The sequence below is a fragment of the Vanrija albida genome, assembly GCF_041260175.1.
Source record: "Vanrija albida strain AlHP1 chromosome Unknown contig_4, whole genome shotgun sequence".
Lineage (NCBI taxonomy): Eukaryota > Fungi > Basidiomycota > Tremellomycetes > Trichosporonales > Trichosporonaceae > Vanrija > Vanrija albida.
In genome coordinates, this window is record NW_027191423.1 from 2,772,098 (window position 1) to 2,790,683 (window position 18,586).

Below are 18,586 nucleotides of genomic sequence, written 5' to 3' on the forward strand. Positions count from 1 at the left end.
CCTAGCCTACAACACCAACCCCAGGTCATGCTCCGTCGCGCCGAACGCGAACGGGTCCTCGGTCGATATTGGCGCCGCGCTCAGCATGTCGAGCAGCGTCTGGCTCTCCCAGAACTCGGCGCCGGGGAACCACTGCGGGAACGCGGGCGGCTGCGCCGCGTCTGACGACACGTCGTGCTGCGTGCGCGACTCGGACAGCGGCTGCGGCGACGACTGGGCAATGTCGGCGACGTACGCCGGCGGCGGGGCAGGGAGCAGCGGCTGGTGCCCCGGCAGGCCAAAGTCCTTGATGGCGCGGTTGAGCTGCGACCGGATGTTGACGACGCCGCGCGAGATGCACGGGCCCTGGAGCTGCGCGTTCTCGAGCGTCGTGAGCGCCAGGTGTACGCGCTGGAAGGCCTCGTCGCGCAGGTACTGGATCCCGCTGCGGATGAGCAGGATGTCGACGCTCCTGGGTGGGTCAGCGCAGCCACGGCGCCGCACTCACGCTGAGATGAAGCTGCAGTACAGGATGATGTAGTGGTGGCAGTTGTCGCCAAACGTCTTGCCCCAGAGCGAGAGGAGGTGGCTGACGCCGGCCGACGCGTTCCGGCACTGGCTGAGGGCCGTGGACGCGTGTGACGACCGGCCATTGTCGGTCAGAAGGGGGCGGTACGCGAGGATACGCATCGCGTGGTAGAGCATGCTGAAGGGGTCAGCTAGAGCCGGGAGGGGCCACATTTAGCTTACTTGGACACGACAATGTTTGGCGGCGGGCAGAACTCTGGGAGATTCGGTGGCTCCAGCTTGAGCACGTCTGGGATGCTCTTGCGCCACGCCTCAAGGTCTTCGATTGCGGTGCGGATGAACGACACAGAGCGCGCGTTCGGCAGGCCTGGGGAGTACATGTTGGTGAGGATGGACTCGAGGATGGCGAACAGTCGCGCGTTGTGACGCAGGGTGAGCGTCTTGAGCATCGGGTGTTTAGGGTACGGCCTGGCGCGTCAGAGTGCCCATGCAGAGTAAGCAACCCACCCATTGATAGGCAGCCGCGCTCCCTCGGGAACACAAGGCACCCAGTCGGCATCGTCGTCGGGATCTGCTGGGAGCGCGTCGGGGCTCATGTAAGGGCGTAATGGCAAGCACGGCTCGCGTCCCATGACGAGTGATGTGGCCTTGTCCCATGTGTACGCTGCTGTTCAGTCGAGCCCAGTACACGGCACTCACCAGCCCAGAAGAGCCTCGTCCGCTGATCTCTCTCCTCTTGCGAGAACCTCGTCGCGTCGTCGGCGCTGGGTGGGAGGTGCATGCCCATCTGCCCCTGTCAGCTCCGGCCTCTGCTCACCACTCACGTCCTGCATGAGACGGATGGCCATGCCGGTGAACACCCATGCCTGCGTCGTTTGCCCTCTGGCAACCTGGCGCCCCGCGAGGACGAGTAGTGCCTCTGCGGCCGTAAGCATGCCGTCATTCCACGCACCGCGTGTAGCACCACAACTCACGTGTGTTTGCAAATGTCGGCGGCGAGGTGAGAATGTCGGGCAGCATGCTCATCGCCAGGCTGAAGTATTGCTCGCCCTTCTGCTCACGCTCGTCCTGGTCCATGCCGTACGTGAGGCGGATGCCGGGGACGTACATGCAGACGAGGAGGAACTCTGAAAACCACGGCCCGCCGCCGAGCGCCATGTCGCCTGGATGTCAGCGATGGTGCGCGGCCTCTCAACTCACGGCGGAACAGCGGGCGGTGGACGACGTAGTCCTGCGTGCTCGCCCAGCAGAAGTACGAGTCGACCCACGTCTCGCCGTCCTCGGGCGGCGCGTACCGGTGTCGAAGGCGGGCGGCGGCCTTGAGCCGGTCGGGCGTCCAGTCTCGTCCAGCAGGCTCGAGCCGCGGCGATTCCCTCGGCCGCGTCTCCGAGTCGTCGAACATGCTCACCTCGCCGTGGTACACGGGGCGGGCGGGCGGGCCGAGGTCGTACCGCGGGCCGCTGAGGGGCTCGTCTGATGGCGGGGAGCTGGCGCGCGAGTCGCGCCGCTTGGAGGGCACGACGCGCGAAGGACCGCCAGGCATCGAGTGGGATGCCGACTCGAGCCGGCGTGTGCGCGCCTCGAGATCGTCGAGCTTTTGCAGTCGCGCCTCGATGCTCGCGAGGATGCCGTCGAGGTCGCGCTTCTTGCGGGCCGGCTTGGCCCGCTCGACGCTCTCGCACAGCGTGTTGGTTTCAATACACGAGCGGCACGGCGGCTCGCCGTCGACCTCGCACTTGATCTTGCGCTCGCGGCAAGCCTGGGTAGTGTGAGCTGGGGCGCTTGCCGAGGTAGACAGCTCGACTCACGTAGCACGACTGGCCGTAGGCACGTTTCTTGTACGGCCTGGGGGAGCCCTCGCGGAGACGCTTGCGCTGGGGGCCGCTGCCATCCTCGCCCCCGCTGCTCGGGGTGTCTGTCCTGGCGTCCATTGTGGAATGCACGATCGATAAGTGAGGAGATAGGGATGTGAGAGCGGAGTGCGGCAAGGTTGATGAGGTGCGAGTTGGTAAAGTCAGGGCGGGCAATGGCATTACAACTTTCCCGAAAGCCGGCGACTAAATCGGATAAAGCGGGGTGAAATGGCCATTTTGAGTCCATTTGCGTCCACTCACCCCACTTTGACCCACTCTGCGAGCTGTCAAGACGACACTGACCCTGCTTGGTCCGGCGTGCTCCGGACTGACCTGACGCTGACAGCGCGGCGGACGGCGGTTGGGCAATGGGACATGGAGTGGGGGCTGAACTTGGTAGGCGGATGAGGGGTGGGGTTTCTGGCCGAGAGTGGGGTGCCGCCGGCTGAGGCGGCCAACCGCCCCACTTCGGCACCACACTGTGCTCATGGTGGCGCCGAGCCAAAGGCCGGAGTAGCCGCGATGAGATAAATTCGGCACGATGACAGTCGAGGAGGCCGAGTGGGACGTCTTCCAGCATGTGCAAGGCCCATGTGCTTCACCCGAGGCAGTTATTCATAGCCCGGACATATACTATAGAGGAGCAAGACTGGTACTTCTAACACTACACGCCAGCGACAGACACCTTGCGCTCACGCCCACCGCTGAGCGGCACGACGGCCTCGCCGTGGTGGCCGAGCTGGCCGTCCTCGACCTGCTCTCCGGCCAAGTTCTTGCCGTCGACAGCGTTCTGGGTGTCGCCGAGGCGGATGTCCTTCATGAAGATGAAGGCAAAGATGGGCGGGAAGATGGCGACGATGAGCGCGCCGAGCACGAGGCGGTGCATGACGCTGCGGTACGCCTCGATAGCGCCGACGCGGATGGGGTCGTCGAGCGGGTACGTCATGATGGTGGTGATGGACCCGAAGAGCTGGGCGTTGAGGGTCGCGTTGTTGCCCGGCACGTGCTCGGCGAGCGCGCGGGGCATGTACTCTGTCCAGATTGTGGTCGCGGCCGCGGTGCCGACACCGTTGCCAATCTCAGTGAGGAGCAGTACCATGGCCGTGACGGTGGCGACGTCGACGTGGGAGACCGCCGCCTGGGCGCCGACCTGGGTGGAGATGGCGGCAAAGCCGCCGCCGATGCCCTGGAGCACCTGGCACATGACGAGCGAGGCGACGTTGCCCGAGGGGGAGCGGGCGTGGAGCATGAGCCCGACGCCGAGCAGGCGGATGAGGAGGCCGATGATGAGCATCCACTACGGGGCGTCAGCGGCGGCACAACGGCAGAACCACCACGCTTCTACTCACCTTGAAGCGGCGGGTCGCGGCCATGATGACGCCGGCGAGGATGCCAAACACGGTCAGGGCGACCGTCTGCGTCTGCATAAAGTAATTGAGGACTCGGTTCGACCACGTCGGCTGGGTGACGGTCATGAAGGAGAAGAGGAACTGGTACTGGAGGTAGAAGGAGACAAAGTCGAAGAAGCCGATGAGGCACGCGCCGAGGATGGGCATGCGGAGGAGCCAGCGCATAGGGAACACAGGCCTCTTGGGGACGAAGAACTCGTACAGCAAGAAAACGGGGAACATGACGGCGCCGACCGTGATCATGGCAATCATGCTCGGCGTCTTCCACTGGCGCACGGCCTTGGGCGCGAGGCCGAGCGGGATGAGGATGAGGCCGAGGGACGCGAGGATGAGGAACAGGCCGCCAATGTCCATGTCGATGAGGGCGCGCTTGACCTTGGTGCCGGCCGACGACTCGTCGCGCAGGTACCTGCGCTCCTTGCGGGCCTTGTGCTGCGCCCACAGGAGCGAGCCGCAGATGGGAATGAGAATGACGGGCACCATGATGGCGAACATGCCGTAGCCCCAGCGCCACGACTCGTCGCCGGCCGGGCGGAGGCCCTGGGCGTCGGGCGCGGGCAGGATGCTCTCGGCGATCTCTGCCGACACGAACGCGTTGATGATGAACGGCGCCGAGACGAGCGCCGACATGATGCCGCGCCAGCGGAGCGTCGTGATGTCGGCGATGAGGACTTGTTGGAGGATCTGCAGGCCGGTGTAGCCGAAGCGGTAGATGATCATCTGGAGGGTGTCAGCTGGGTCATGGCGTATGATGGCGAGTGGGTGACACCACCTCGCACAACCCTACTCACTCCACCTGCAATCGTTCCGACGTTCTTGGCGCCCGCGATCATGGCGTACCCGACAGCGTACAGGACGCCGACGATGATGAAGGTCTCAGCACGGCCGATGACGTCGGCGAGCTTGGCCATGAGCGGCTTGCCGATGGCGATGATGATGGCGCCGGCCGTGTCGATTGTGCCGCTAAACGAGTGCTCGAAGAACGAGCTGGTCGCGTACACCAGGTACTGCCAGGTCGTCGTGCCGTCGAGCGAGTAGATGTAGGCCGCGAGGCCGATCGAGATGTAGAGGACCCACTTTGTCTTGGGGCCCCTGTGGCGTCGCGTCAGCCGCTGCCAGATAGCCGCGAGTCCTGGAGCCTCGGGTTGCGGACGCGCGCGAGATGTGGACCTCGAGCGCGCCGCACAGTGACGAGGAGGAAGGCAGCGGTGGACGATGAGGACGAGGACGACCCGCACGCCACTCGCGTCATCGGCCTGCCTCATGCTCTCCTGGGTGGCCCACCACAAGCGACGGCCCTCACCCCCCTCCAGCCCTACTGCACCCCATACCCAACGCCGACAACGCTCACTCACCACACAGAGTTGGCCGCCTGGACCTTATTCACACCGACGAGCGTCTCCTCCGAGCTGCTCGCGGACGGGTAGTCGACCTTGGGTTCATGCTGGGTGGTCTCGACCCGCGTCTTCTCGGGCTCTAGGGATGCCATGTTTGTTGGTAGTTTGTGGGGCGGCCTGGGGGGGGCATCGATCACTCTCCCTCTTGTACATGTGCGACTAAGCGACTAGGCGAGGATTTTTTTCTTTAACCCAGCCAAGGCCTGGATCTCGCCCCCCCCTCCCTTCCTCCCTTGCCCGCTGGATTGATTTATCAGATAACTTGCTCTGGTCGCCCTGCGCGCCGCGCACCGCCGCACGCGTGGAGCGTCATCTGCATCCATGACGTCGGTTACGTGGGTGGAGCAGGAAGGGGGTGCAGGGAGAGTGCTGCGCCGGGCACCGAAGCGAGCAGGGTGGCTTGGCATGGCTCGTGGGCAACTGCCGTCCAAGTGCCACCTGCCTGCCATCTGGCTTATCAGATTTCGGCCGACGAGGTGGCATTCAGGGTCGGACAACAAACCCACGCCACGCGGCGGCGCCAGGCCATAACGAATGGCTCTGGCAATGACGCGGGGCCAGGGCACACAAGGGCTCATCGGGGGTAGCATGCATACCCACGCCGCCGCCGGTGGAGCAAGCGAGCGAGCTCCGGATGGATGCAATCCCTGCCTGCTCGTGTGCACTCCCTGCTCCCTGCTCGTCGGCGTCCCCGCGGTGCCGAGATGCCGCCACGGTACCCGAACACCCCGACGACCGCGACCTTCGCCTACACTCTCGGCACTTTAAAGTTGTGCAGATCTTCCGGCGTGCCCAAGGTTGCGCTTGGCGGGGCTGGCCACGCCGGAAGATCTGCACATCTTGGTCGCCGACAACGTCGGAGCACATGACTCTGCTGCGGGCAAGCCCAAGCCGTGCCCCATACAAAGCCAAGAGATCTACTTTGTCGTTCCGATGGCCAGACTCGCTTGCCAGACGATGCCACGGCCGAAACGCCACTGGATAACAATACACTTGTATACAACTCGGCTGCCACACTACACTCCTAGCCGCGCCAGCGGCTGTCGTCGCTTAGACCCACTCGAGCGTGGCCGTGACCCGAAGCTTTCGATGGATGCCATGCTCATGACGGACGGAGCGCGCGCGTACGGCTCCTCGGGCTCGAACACGTCCTCCATTTCCTCGAGGTCCGCGCCGCGGGTTTCAGGGATAAGGACGTAGACAAACCCACACAGCACGAGGCAGACGCCAGCGAACAAGAAGACTGGGGGTATCAGTGCCCGCAATGCGCCGGAATACACCGGATATATCGCAGCTCGACGCCAGGGATATGCGCAGCGCGCAGCAGTCGCCGTCATGAGGACGCCCGCGACCTTATCTCCGGCGTCCCGACAACTACGACACAGCCCTCGCACGGTGCATGCCAAGCCCACTCACAGGTATACAGCCCCGCCGACGCTGTAAAGCGGGCGAACGCCTGGTGGTTGAGGACGGCATCGAGAAGCGCGTAGAAAGCAAGGGCGATGCTCACGCCGTGCGCGCGCACGCCTTGTCCAAACATCTCGGCCGTGTACGTCAGCACGCCGGCACCGAGGGTCGGGAGGTGCACGGCACGGAGGAGTGTGGAGAAGATCGCGTACAGCACGCCGAGGCTGCGCCGCGGATTGTCCACCCGCACACCCTGTATTGTCCAGGTCGCCCAGCCAGTCCTATATCCGACGAGCACGCCGCGCTTGGTGAGCACGTTGGCTATCCCGCCGACAGCGCCGAGCGGGACGAGGAGGACTGCGCTAGCGCCAGCACCCAGCAGCAGCAACCTGCGCCGCCCGACCCGCTTGATCAGCGCCGGCGCTGCTGCGGCCGAGACCAACTCGATCGCGCGCCGCACAGCCGGGAGCACAAAGAACGCCAGTCCCGGACCGGTCGAGCTGCGGATGTATCGCCGCGCCAAGGCCAGCTCGGACATGTCGATGTTTGGGTCCTGGTCAAGCGACGTGCCCTGCTGCCGCGGCCAGAACGCATAGGCGTATGCGGCCCCGGCGTCGGACACGACCTGCGCTGATCCTCCGGCCGTGAGGCCTAGCCCGAGGCCGAGGGCGAGGAGGAGCCGGTGACGTGAGGCGCTGTTGACCACGAGTTCGACGTACGGGCTCAGCTGGTGGAAGTAGTCCGACTTTTCGGGCGCCGGCGCCGCACGGATGATCTCCTCGAGCTCCTCGAGCGCGCGCGGGTCCATCTCGTCTCGGACCGTTGCGAGCGCGCGCATCGCGGCCTCGTATCGCCCTCTTGAGGCCAACCACCGTGGGCTCTCGGGAGCGAGGAGCATGCCGAGCAGGAGAAGGAGGGGGAAGTAGAGCTGCACAAGGGGAGTTACCCTCGCTGCGAGCTCCGGCTGGCGTGTGGCCGTGCCCGGCGCCGCGTGAACCCAGAAGACGAGGAACGATCCCTGCGCGGTCAGCGCGGTCGCAGTGCGCACTTACCAGCTGGTACGCCGTCTGCGCGAGGGACAGGAGGACCCCGCGGTCTGCGGTGCTAGCCACCTCTGCGATGTACACGAGCGCCGCTGGGAGCGCGAACGCCTTGCCCAGGGTGGCGAAGAAGCGCCCGAGGACGGCGACGGCCTTGTTCGGCGAGATGACCTGGATGAGGGCGCCGACGAACGCGTACACTGCGCCGAGGAGCAGCGTGCCCCGTCGTCCCTGCCGCTGCATGAAGCACGGCGTGAGCAGCAGCGCGGTGAGGATGAAGGTCGCCGTGTCGCACGAGTAGAGGGCGCGGCGGATCGAGTCCTGCTCCGACGCCGAGGGGAACGGGTTGTCCAGTTCAGCGAGGTAGGGCGTGGACACGAGTGTCGTCGGGTTGGCGTCATATCCGGCGAGTACCTGGCGTCAGCGGGGCAAAAGGGCGACACGCACGAAGGAGAGGAGCGCGGCGAGGCTGGCCAGCCATGTGCGAAGCCGTGGTCGCGGCATGGCGTAGCGGCGTGCGTGAATGCTAGAGGTGGAGACGAGGATGTCAAGATCAGTCGCGAGTTTGTTGTCAGTGTTGAGTTCCTGCTTGTTGAAGGCAAGTCACCTCCTGCCCGCTCGACGACCAGCCTCCACCGAACGAGGAAAGTAATGCGCGCCGCCGGGGTCGGCGTCGCGCGGCGGTCGAGTCTGCCTGCCCGTTGCGTGCGCTGCGCTGCGTTGCGCGCGTCAAGAGTGTTGTGACATGTCAGTTGTGCCGAGGCACGGGCGAGTCGAGACGCGGTGATGAACTGAAACACGACAAAGTCTACCTTTCCTCTGCTCGTCGTCTCGGCATTTCATTTTTACTCGTCTAGGCACAGAGTCTGGAAACGCGTCACCCTTGTCAACGAGGGGGGCACGATGCATTCCAGCGCAAGAGAGCGCAGAGCTCGCGCGCCTGACTTTGCGACGACGACGGCGACGAGCTCCTGGTCGTCATGGCGCGAACGAGGGGAAGCAGCACGAAATGCCGGCAGCCTACCGCGACCCCGTCACGTCGGCCTCGCCTCGACGGCCGGCGTGGTGGTACCAAGGAACGGCCCACTCCAAAAGTCACTCGACACTGCTCGATCAGATGTCGCTCCAACCTTGTCTCTGGTGCGTACCGACAACCGCAACCTCACGCGCCGCTTTGACCGCTGACATGCAGCCTTGCAGGTCATCGTGCGACGAGGTACGCGGTATGCCCGCATGGCGGCGTCGACACCTGTGCATCAATGCATCTCGATGACGAAAGCAGGCCTCACTAATGACCCCGGACCCCAGTCTGATCACAGCCCCGGCCCCCACACATCCTCGCCTCTGTGCGCGCGTCGACCTCGACATCTGCATCCACCACGCTCAATCCACGACGAGGTACCCGCAGCGCCTGCTCCACACAGCCTGCTCCGAGGAGCAGGACTGCTGTCTTCCTCTCCTGCACCGCCGCCGGTCCCCCGCCCCGTCCCCCACGCGGCTGCGTCGATATCGTGCGCATGGGTCTCACGCCGCATACTCGCCAGCCGAGGAAACAGTGCGCCGCGCGCACGCGCCGCCGAACCCGGGCCACCGGGATAAGAGGCCTGGTTATCACGACTTGTGCAACCATCTCTTCCTGCCACCCGTCTCGCCACTTAAGTCTTCAGCAAGCATGTGGGGCTTCACTCCTCACCTCGACTGATACACCGCGGTTGTCTCTGGTGCTTGCTTTTGGCGAAATGGTGAGTGGCCGGCTTCCCTCGGCGCAACCGTACTGACCATGGCCGCCAAACCCACCACTCGCGCCGTACCCAACCCCCCCCCATCGCACCGTCGTGCCAACAGCCCTGGAGGACACAGGCCAGCATCTCAACCGGGACCATCCACATCGGGCTCTCGGCAACCAGGCCAGGGCTCGTATGGGACCCACCCCAGACGACAGAGTACATTGGCAGTCCGCCACAACTCGACCCGGGCAAGTGGGTCGAGGGGCTCAACACGACTTTCCGACGCGGCGATGTCAGCGTCGGGGCTGGCTACTTTGTCATCCGATGGTCTTCGGTAGGTCAGATCTGGCGTGGCGCACACGATAGTCGTGCTGAACGGCCGTGCTTGGCTTGGCCCCTCGTTCCTGCGCGCTCGTGTCCTCCGCGGAAATCGGTGCCCACCCTACAGATCGCAGAGCTCGAAGACATCCTGACCGACATGGGCAACCTGCAGGTGCGCAGTTTGGGGGTCGTCAAGATCTCGCCGCCGGCGGCCCACTCGTTCTGCCTCGACCACCTTTTCTCCACACTGTCCATCCCGCAGCTGCGGAGGCTGTACCTCTCCAACTCGGTGCCCTTCCCCCCGCTCTCTGTGCTCGACCTGGCCGACTATCTCCGGCACTCGGGATCGTTCGGGCTCGAGGAGATTGCACTGGATATCTCGCGCCTGTCGATTGCAGATATCGCGGCCTTGGCAGAGGCCCTCGAGTTCAACCCTGCGTCGACGCTCCGTCGTATCGATCTGCTCGACGGCACGGCGCTGAGCGCAGAATTCTACTCTCTGCAAGACTCTGGCGGGTGCGTACCGACAAGCAGGTGGGAGCTCGAGGGCCACTACGACGCGCGGGGGATGCTCTACAACCGCATCGAGTCGATCCTCGCCCGCAACGCCGTGGCCAACGGACGCGCCCTGAGTGCGGCGAAGCACTCGCTCGTGCTCGCCCGCATCGTTCTCCGCGGTCGTCCAGCCGGCCTGAGCGCTGCTCGCGGGTACCTCTTGCGCGGTGACCGCGAGGTGCTGCTGTCCAAGAAGGGCAAGGCGTCAAAGGAAGTCGTTCCTTGGGGTGCCGAGGAGAAGGCAGCCGTTCGCAAGCGCAAGGTCTCGAGATGGTTTAGTATGGGCAAGTTCAGCCCGCCCAGCGAGTCTGCGTCGCTGCACAAGCACCACGACAGCACAAGCACGTCGTCGGGGAGCTCGAGCCAGAGCCCCTTTACCGACAGCCCCGTGTCTCGCAGCCGCACGCTGTCGTCGTCTTCCTCGAGCACGGGGCATGGTCACCTTGGGCTGTCGCTCACGCCTATGCCGGATCTGCCCGGTGCGTTGACCCACTTCCCGATCCTAAGGCTGCCTCTGCGCGTGCGACTCGAGATCCTCAAGCATGCATCTGGAGACGCCGGCGCGTTGACGGCTGATCAGTTCACGCGACTCTTCCGCCACGCCGAGGATGCTCTCGCGCTCAAGGTGCTCATCGACGAGGTCCGTGCGCGGACGTATGCGGGGCAGTCGTGGAGCGAGGCGATGGGCGAGTGGCTCGCCAACGGCAAGTTTTACTATGAGCCCGGGGGCGGGGTGTGAGGGGGTGCAGAGAGAGGGAGTCGTGGTTCACAGGAGGGGGGCATGGGTGCCGCGGCTCGCCATGTTCGCACACCATCGTGTGGAGCACGCCCACTAGTGTGGAGACGATTGTGGAGGTGGTGGAGGGCCACGAAGTGGAGGCGGCGCGCAGGTGGAGGCTCGGGCTCTGTGGTCGGTTGCTGCGCAGTCCCCGCCCGAGGCTCACAAGGCCGAGGGCAAGTCTATAGTTTAGTTGTAGCATGCCCATGCATGGTTGTAGATGTGTGCGGGGTGTGGTACGCCGCCGTGGCCTCGACTGTTGTCGTGCTCGCTTGCGCCAGGAGCAGCAGCCGCCACCTCGGGTCGGGTGTCGATCGGTAAAATGAAATGACGTCGGAGTGCCATCTCCGAGCAGCACGCAAGAGCAACAAGCGAGTCGGTCGGCGTCGAGCACACAACTCCAACGACCGACCCCGCTCTCCAACACAATGGCAACATGGCGCACGCAGTGACCTGCCACGCGCGCCTCAACGTGCAGGTGTGCCCGCGCGCGGCGGGGCTGTGGCCCGCGCCGGCCGGGCTCGAGCGGCGGCGGAGCGACCCGATCCCGGCCGAGGGCGGCGCCTTTGAGATCAAGTGGGACAGTGTGGGTGTGCCTCCTCGCCCTTGCCGCTCGTCCCTCCAGGGCCTGCCAGCTGACGCGCGACAGGACGCCGAGCTCGGCGCGATCCTCGACGCGCTCAACGCCGTCCCGGTCCGCTCCCTCTCCATCCTGCAGCTGCACCCGGCCTCGACGTACGCCGGCGTCCTGACCCACCTGCTCGACACGCTGTCAGTGCGCAGCCTGCGCACGCTCCCCGAGCTCGAGGACACGCCCGTCCCGAGCAGCTGCGTGCCGGCGCTCGCGCGCTTCCTCGCCAGCCCCCGCTCCCAGGGGCTAGAGTACCTCGCGCTCGTGCCGGCGCGGTGGACGCTGGCGGACCGGGACGCCGTCGTCTCGGCCATCGAGGGGAACCCGCGCTCCACGCTCCAGACGCTCGTGCTCCTCGCCGACGCGACGGTGCAGGGCGCGAGCCTCCCCACGCCAGTGGCATTCGGGAGCGCGGCGCATCTCGGCGCCACGCGCTGGGCCGACGGGGGCGAACGGACGCGCCAGAACGCGCGGCTAGAGCACGCGATGGCGCGCGGCATGTGGGCGCGGCGCGCGGTCGCGTCCGCCGCGCTCGCCGTACTCGTGCCGGCGCGCATCGTGCTCCGAGGGCGGGCGGGAGGGGGGCGGCCCGCCCCGCTGCTCGACCTGCCGCCAGAGATCCTCTGCGCCGTGCTCGAGGCGTGCGCCCCGCCCGGGGTGCTGAGCGGCGCGCAGGCGGCCCGGGTGGCACAGCACGCCGCCGACGCCGCGGCGCTCGGCCTGCTCACAACGGTGCTCGCCGACGCCGTCGTGCCCGGCTCGTCGCTGTACACGTGGCGCCGGGCGATGGAGACGTGGCTCGCGGACGGCGGGTTTACCTGGGACCACGGGGCGAGGTACGAGCCAGAGGAGGCGAGTGGCGCGAGTGGACGGGCGTGTACGCCCGGGGCGGGGTCGGGCCGGGGTGCATGAGGGATTAACCAGCAGTTGTACGCTTATCAGTTGTATGCACATGAGTAAGCTGGCGACGCGACGCCGAGGCTGGGGGTAGGCCGAGGAGGGCGCAGCCGCAGCGTGGTCGCGCAGTGCACCAGGCGCCGACGCCGACCGGCCGGGGCCTCGGGCAGCCGACGCCGCCGCATGCATCCCCCCCGCATGCATCCCCCCGCGCCGTGCCGTGCCGGATCCACCTCGGCATCGAGGCCGACGGCCACGGCCCGGGCACGGCGAGCGGCGTGGGCCAGTTGCCGGGCGGAGGTTAGATATCGCTCGGCTCCGAACTGTGGAGGTCGCACCCCGTCGCCGAGATTAGCTCTGGGCCACCCACCCAATACCCTATCGCGGCAGCGAGCGCCGCAGTGAGCAAGCGAGACGTGGTGGAGGTGGTGCATGCTTGTGCATGGTATAAGTAGGTGTGCTCGCCGGCGAGGGCCACACCCCACCAGAACACCACCGACACAATGAGCGCCGGAGCAAAGTTTACGCGCGAGACGACGGCACAGGTGGCGGCCGAGGCGTTCGGCGACCGCATCAAGGGGCGCTTTGGTGCGTCCCACGTCTCAGCGCCCCCGCTCCGATCGAGCTGACACCGCAGTCGTCGTGACCGGCACGTCGCCCGGCGGCATCGGCTACGAGGCGGCGCGCGCGATCGCGACCCAGGGCCCGCGCCTGCTCGTCCTCGCGTCGCGCGACCAGGCCAAGTGAGTGGCGTGGGGTGGCAGCCTTGGTATGTAGTGCTTACGCCCAGGCTCGACACGGCCCGCGCCGACATCCTCAAGGAAACACCCTCGGCCAGCATCTCGACCGTGGTGCTCGACCTCGACTCGCAGGCGGCGACGCGCCGCGCCGCCGCCGATATCGCGGCCCTCGGCGACCCCGACGTGCTCATCAACAACGCGGCCATCATGATGAACCCTTACACCACGACGGCAGACGGGCTCGAGTCGCAGTTCGGCACAAACTACGTCGGGCCCTGGCTCCTGACTGCGCTCCTCCTCCCCGCGCTGCTGCGCACCCCCGCGCCGCGCGTCGTCGTCGTCGCGTCGGCAGGGCACCGGAGCTCCGACATCCGGTGGGACGACATCGGCTTCTCGGCCGGCGCGGCGTACGCGAAGAGGGCGGCGTATGGCCAGAGCAAGACGGGCAACGTCTTGCATGCGCTCGCTTTGGCTGAGAAGTTTGGCGACAAGGGGCTCACCGCCGTGTCCCTCCACCCTGGCGTCATCAACACCAACCTCTCGCGCTTCCTCACCACCGAGGACTTTGGTGCCTTAGCCGCTTTCTTCAACGATGACGGCTCACCCAAGGATGTAAGCCTGTGGAAGACCATCCCCCAGGGCGCCGCCACCACCGTCACTGCTGCGTTCGACCCGCGCTGGGAGAAGCACAACGGCACATACCTCGCCGACAGCCAGATCGCGCCCGACCTCCCCGAGGACACGGGCATTGATCTTGGGGCCGGGGGCATGAGCTATATCGTGCCGTATGCCAAGGACAAGAAGAGCGCGCTGAGGCTGTGGGACTTGACCAACAAGCTTGTTGGCGAGAACTTTTAGCGGCGTGCGGTTAGGCAAGGTTAGGCAAGGTTAGGAAGTTGAGTGATGAGATGTGTGTGCAGGGCCCCAGTGATGGACAGGCTTGATAGATGCTACAAAGGCAACGGTACTGACACAATCGCGACCAAGCGCGATCACCTCCCTACCCCCTCCTCATACCATATCCCGCCGTTGTCGAACCACTCCTCCATGTTCTTCTTCAAAGACTGATCCCTGTAACTGCGTAGATCCGCCGCGAGCACCGTCAACGCGCCGGGATCCGCAGCGTGCTTAAACAGCCGGCTCCACTGCCGCGCGCTGAGCTGCGCCGGGTGGTCGGAGGCCAGAGCGAGGATGTGGAACTGGACTTCAAGCGGTAGATCGAGGATCGGAAAGGGCCGTGATGATCGCGCGGAGCCGGTGCGCGATGTTTCTGGGGATGCCTCGGCAGCTGGCGACGACCGCAAGAATGCCGACAACTTCCGGCCTAGTCGCCACGACGACGCTCCGGGAGCCTTCTTCTCCGTCGCAGAGTCCTTTTGAGGCACTTGCGCTGGGGCTGAAGGCTCCGCTTGCGGAGCTGCAGCCAAATTGTCTGGAGGCGTTTCAACCTTGTCCACGGGGTCGTCTGCCGTCCGCAGCCGTCCCCGCAGTATCACCCTCGCGGGCACCAGCGCCCTCAGCGCCGCCATCCACACACACTTGGCGATCTTGCCGTTGCGCACCAGCTGGCGGTCGTAGTCGTGGTATATTGGTGTGAACCCGTACCCTTCCTGCTCCCAGCGAGGCATGTAGCGCTTGCCCGACCCCGCGGGCTCTCCCATCGGCGGGCCGTGGGGCCTGATATAGAGAGTGCGGAGCGTGTAGTTGCCTCTGATAGCGGGGAGCAGGGCCTTGCGCTCGTCTAACTCCATGTGTTTGCCGTTGATCTCGAGGTGCCGTAGCCCGTGGCTCCGTTCGCTCCACAGATACGAGGACAGGGAGGCGAGGACGGCGCTGTCCGGCTGGTGGTTCTCAGGGTCGATACGTAGCGTCCTCAAAGTGGTCATGTTGAGCTTGTCGATAAAGTACACGACGATGGCCGACGCTTCCTCCAAGGGTGACACTTCGTTCAAAATCATCCCCGTGAACGGAAAGTGCTGGAGCCTGTCGACCATGGCGTCGAGCTCGGCGCGCGTGGACCAGAAAAAGGCATACGTCTGGGCCGACATATCACTCCGCGAGTTGATGGTCGGCAGCCATGCATGAAAGTCGGCCTCTCTCTCAGTTGGCATCGATGGATCCGCTGGTGTCCACTGGACGCTGGGCATGGCGACGAGCTCAAGGAGGATCATGCCTTGGCTGGGGGGTAGAACGCCCCGATTTGGGAAGTCTGCTCGTCAGCTTGTCCCTGTGCCCACTTCTCCTCACCTTGGCCCTCCATGTTGAGGTCTGCAACTCTGCGCGGTTGAGCCGACGATGAGCAGATAATGAGGAGTGGGCAGAGGGCGATTGCCTTGCTGGACCGCGAAAGTGGAGGGCCGGCGAGGGCACTCACCCGTTGGTGACCGTGGGAAAGTTGAGCCGGGTAACGAACAACTTGGCCGTTCCGAGCTCTGCAAAACACACACGCGTCATGGGGTGGTCGTGTTCCGCGTTCCGACAACCCACTTGATCGCACACATATAATACCCCGCCGGCCAGGCAGGGCACAGGCAGGCCCCAACTCGTCTAGAGTATCTACCGCCCAACGCATGCTACCAATACCCGCCATTGGTGTCGACCTGATACGCCCCGGTACACCGTACCGCCTGCGGCCTGCGCACCATGGCCGCCCCTCCTCCTCCTCCTTACGATGCCGCCGAGGAGAGTGAGGAGGCTGTCGGAACGCAGTCGGGCGGCAACTCGGCATTCCTCGACCTGGTTGGAAAGGGCCTGAGTGGCAGGGCTGGAGGTGAGTGTCGTGGTGATTCGGTGGCACCCAAGTTGCGACGACTAATGCCTGCTCCCAGCTCTCCAAGTACTCGCAAAGGTCGAGCCCAATACCAAAGTGCTCTTCCTGTTCGCAAACAACCTCGGATCAATCGGAGCAGAGTACCTGTTTGAAGGCTTGGACCGCATTCGAGCTTCGCACGCTGGTGACCCGGAGCCCTTTGGGATTCGCGTCGTCGGCCTTGGAGTCAACAACCTGCGCGACGCAGGGTTGTTCGAGGCCCTTGGCTACGCTGTGAACGATCCATTGCTCAACACTCTGAACGTTGATGAGAACAGCATCGAGGTGGGTGTCACCTGCTTGGAGGAACCGAACAAGGCTAACCGAGGCCTCAGCTCGCCGATGCGGATGGCTTCGTCGAGCTGCTGAACGCATCCAACATCAGCTCGATACGCTTGTCGCAGAACCCTCTTCGAACAGACTCGGTCATCACACTGTTTCAAGGCATATCCTCCAAGGTCAGCAGTCTGGAACTAGCAGGGTGCCATCTGCAACCCGCTTGCGTACCATCGATAGTCTCCTACTTCGAATCTCACCGCTCCAGTCGCCTCAAGTTTCTCACCATCAGCGACAATGCCCTAGGACGGGAGGGTCGTGCTGCGATTCTCGAAGCCATCGAAAGAACCAACTTCACTCTGGAGATGTTGTGGGTGGAGGAGAATATCGAAGACCCACGCCCTCCCTTCTATGGGTTCGGACTAGTAGATGCCGAGGAGGAAGCTCGGGTGGAGCGCGAACGGGCTGCCAATCTCGAGGCTGAACACGCTGCCAAACGGGCCGTTGAGCGGATCCGCTCCCGTAACCGGGAACTCGCTGTCCGTACGCGAATGGCCGCCGCTCGAGTAATTGCTCCTGCCCGCATCGTCCTCCACGCGGTAGGCGCGAGAGAAGGCGTCACGGACCACGCGGATTCCATCCACAAGTCGGGCTCGTTCCCCCTCCTCGACCTTCCCCGCGAAATCCTGCTCGACATCATCCGTCACTGCTCCCGAGACGCTGCCGCCCTCAGCCAAGCACAGTGGTTGCGTATCGTCGCCCACGCCAAGGAGCGAGACACCATTAAGCTCCTGGCCAACAAGATGCGCGAGCTGTCGAATGAAGCGCATGAGGCCCTGCAAAGGCGTGAACTTGCCGGCGATATGGACTCTGACGACTCAAACCACTACGATGAGGACCCCATCTTGGAGACGCTGTTCTTTTGGCGGGAACAAGTTGGGTGTGTGACTTGGGAGCGCGACGTGCCGAGTTCGGCGTGTGACCTGGGAGCCCGACTCGCCAAGATGAGTGAGTGACCTGGGAGCACGGCTCGCCAGGCCTGGCCAAACAAGGGCAACAACAGCGAGTTGAGTAACACGGATCGATCAGCATAGGCTTCCTCGGTCGACCAGCCGGCGCGATACTATCTGTGTCGAGCAGACGATGGTAGCGCCGATGACGCATCGCTGTCACCAATGAGCCTGGCAACAGCCCCATGCAGTCACGGCCGAGCGGAGCGGGTGGTATCCAGTTCCAGCCCACGACATCCCCGACCTCGAGGTTCCGTCGGTATCTGCGATGCACACTCCACCACGGAAACTCGCTTGGGTTCCAAAGGTCGGCGGACGCTCGGCTTCGCGCGCCATGGGCTGCTTATCTCGCTTCCTTCGCGGTGGAGCCCACTCGCCACTCAACCGTCAGGGTTGCCTCCATGAACGCCCTCGATCTCGTCTTCGTCGGCCTTGGGCTCCAGCAAGCCTCGTCAACCATTAGTGGTCGGCATGAGTGGCGAACACCGGGCTATCGCGTGAGAGAGTCGGTGGTAGGGCCTCGACAAAGCATCAGCCGACAAAGTCACACACGCTATCGAGCGAGATCAGACATCCCCACAACATTGGATCTCCTCATCACGAGGCCACTTCACTGTCACATCAAGGTTGGCCTAAAGCAGCACCACCACTTGCGATAGGATGCCCCACTGGGGATCCAACCGACGGCAAACACAACGGATATGGAATCTCGGTATCCCCGTCATTCCTCACGTCGATTGGCGCTTCGCGCTTGGACATCCCGCGTCGGCCCTACGCGCTCCACCAAAATCACATACCTTGCAGCCGATGGCGCGCTCCCTCGGCCGCATCGTTTACAACGACTCGATGTTGATTGTCGAAGGGCCAAACAAGGCTTTGGAGATGATTACTCACGTGATTTTACGTCATGCCATGTGGCCGACTACGGCGGGAGGGCAGAAGTGCTGAAGTCTTGACTTTGGCTCCACTGAAATAAACATTTCAGCCCCGTTTCGATGGCCGTCCGCGGGCTCCACGGCCATAGCGCGAGGACCCGACCAGTGACGTGCTGGTGACGTTGTGACGACGTGACACCTCGCCAGACAAGAAAATGTTGAATGGTGCGACCAACACACCCCTGCCTGGGCCGCAACACAAGTATGCATGCCGACTCGAGCCTGGATCAAGGTGTCTTGTCCATCTCTCTCACTGCATAGTAAGAATAAGAATCGTCTTCACAGCGTTATCTG

The 18,586-nt window shown here is 64.5% G+C and overlaps 8 protein-coding genes across 8 annotated transcripts; 4 read left to right on the plus strand and 4 right to left on the minus strand.

Annotated features, from left to right (window-relative positions):
- Positions 1 to 6: 6 nt before the first annotated feature.
- Positions 7 to 2,438, minus strand: Q8F55_005830 (uncharacterized protein; the record flags this gene model as incomplete). Its single annotated transcript, XM_069354308.1, has 9 exons — positions 7 to 451; positions 488 to 685; positions 730 to 975; positions 1,015 to 1,171; positions 1,207 to 1,294; positions 1,332 to 1,426; positions 1,482 to 1,670; positions 1,708 to 2,266; positions 2,316 to 2,438. 9 exons carry the CDS (start codon positions 2,436 to 2,438, stop codon positions 7 to 9), a joined length of 2,100 nt encoding a protein of 699 aa, XP_069208950.1.
- Positions 2,439 to 3,024: 586 nt separating this feature from the next.
- On the minus strand, positions 3,025 to 5,258 carry Q8F55_005831 (uncharacterized protein; the record flags this gene model as incomplete). Its single annotated transcript, XM_069354309.1, has 4 exons — positions 3,025 to 3,657; positions 3,710 to 4,489; positions 4,561 to 4,861; positions 5,128 to 5,258. The coding sequence occupies 4 exons, from the start codon at positions 5,256 to 5,258 to the stop codon at positions 3,025 to 3,027; spliced, it is 1,845 nt and encodes a 614-aa protein (XP_069208951.1).
- Positions 5,259 to 6,182: 924 nt separating this feature from the next.
- Q8F55_005832 (uncharacterized protein) lies at positions 6,183 to 8,117 on the minus strand (the record flags this gene model as incomplete). The annotated part of the gene is made up of 4 exons (XM_069354310.1): positions 6,183 to 6,409; positions 6,583 to 7,591; positions 7,626 to 8,027; positions 8,061 to 8,117. The coding sequence occupies 4 exons, from the start codon at positions 8,115 to 8,117 to the stop codon at positions 6,183 to 6,185; spliced, it is 1,695 nt and encodes a 564-aa protein (XP_069208952.1).
- A 1,235-nt stretch (positions 8,118 to 9,352) lies between these two features.
- Positions 9,353 to 10,955, plus strand: Q8F55_005833 (uncharacterized protein; the record flags this gene model as incomplete). Its single annotated transcript, XM_069354311.1, has 3 exons — positions 9,353 to 9,355; positions 9,549 to 9,674; positions 9,789 to 10,955. 3 exons carry the CDS (start codon positions 9,353 to 9,355, stop codon positions 10,953 to 10,955), a joined length of 1,296 nt encoding a protein of 431 aa, XP_069208953.1.
- Positions 10,956 to 11,430: 475 nt separating this feature from the next.
- Q8F55_005834 (uncharacterized protein) lies at positions 11,431 to 12,537 on the plus strand (the record flags this gene model as incomplete). Its single annotated transcript, XM_069354312.1, has 2 exons — positions 11,431 to 11,580; positions 11,644 to 12,537. 2 exons carry the CDS (start codon positions 11,431 to 11,433, stop codon positions 12,535 to 12,537), a joined length of 1,044 nt encoding a protein of 347 aa, XP_069208954.1.
- Positions 12,538 to 13,025: 488 nt separating this feature from the next.
- Positions 13,026 to 14,120, plus strand: Q8F55_005835 (uncharacterized protein; the record flags this gene model as incomplete). The annotated part of the gene is made up of 3 exons (XM_069354313.1): positions 13,026 to 13,110; positions 13,160 to 13,265; positions 13,313 to 14,120. 3 exons carry the CDS (start codon positions 13,026 to 13,028, stop codon positions 14,118 to 14,120), a joined length of 999 nt encoding a protein of 332 aa, XP_069208955.1.
- A 134-nt stretch (positions 14,121 to 14,254) lies between these two features.
- Positions 14,255 to 15,716, minus strand: Q8F55_005836 (uncharacterized protein; the record flags this gene model as incomplete). Its single annotated transcript, XM_069354314.1, has 3 exons — positions 14,255 to 15,471; positions 15,510 to 15,598; positions 15,637 to 15,716. 3 exons carry the CDS (start codon positions 15,714 to 15,716, stop codon positions 14,255 to 14,257), a joined length of 1,386 nt encoding a protein of 461 aa, XP_069208956.1.
- A 189-nt stretch (positions 15,717 to 15,905) lies between these two features.
- Positions 15,906 to 17,441, plus strand: Q8F55_005837 (uncharacterized protein; the record flags this gene model as incomplete). The annotated part of the gene is made up of 4 exons (XM_069354315.1): positions 15,906 to 16,032; positions 16,091 to 16,356; positions 16,407 to 17,355; positions 17,437 to 17,441. 4 exons carry the CDS (start codon positions 15,906 to 15,908, stop codon positions 17,439 to 17,441), a joined length of 1,347 nt encoding a protein of 448 aa, XP_069208957.1.
- Positions 17,442 to 18,586: the final 1,145 nt, after the last annotated feature.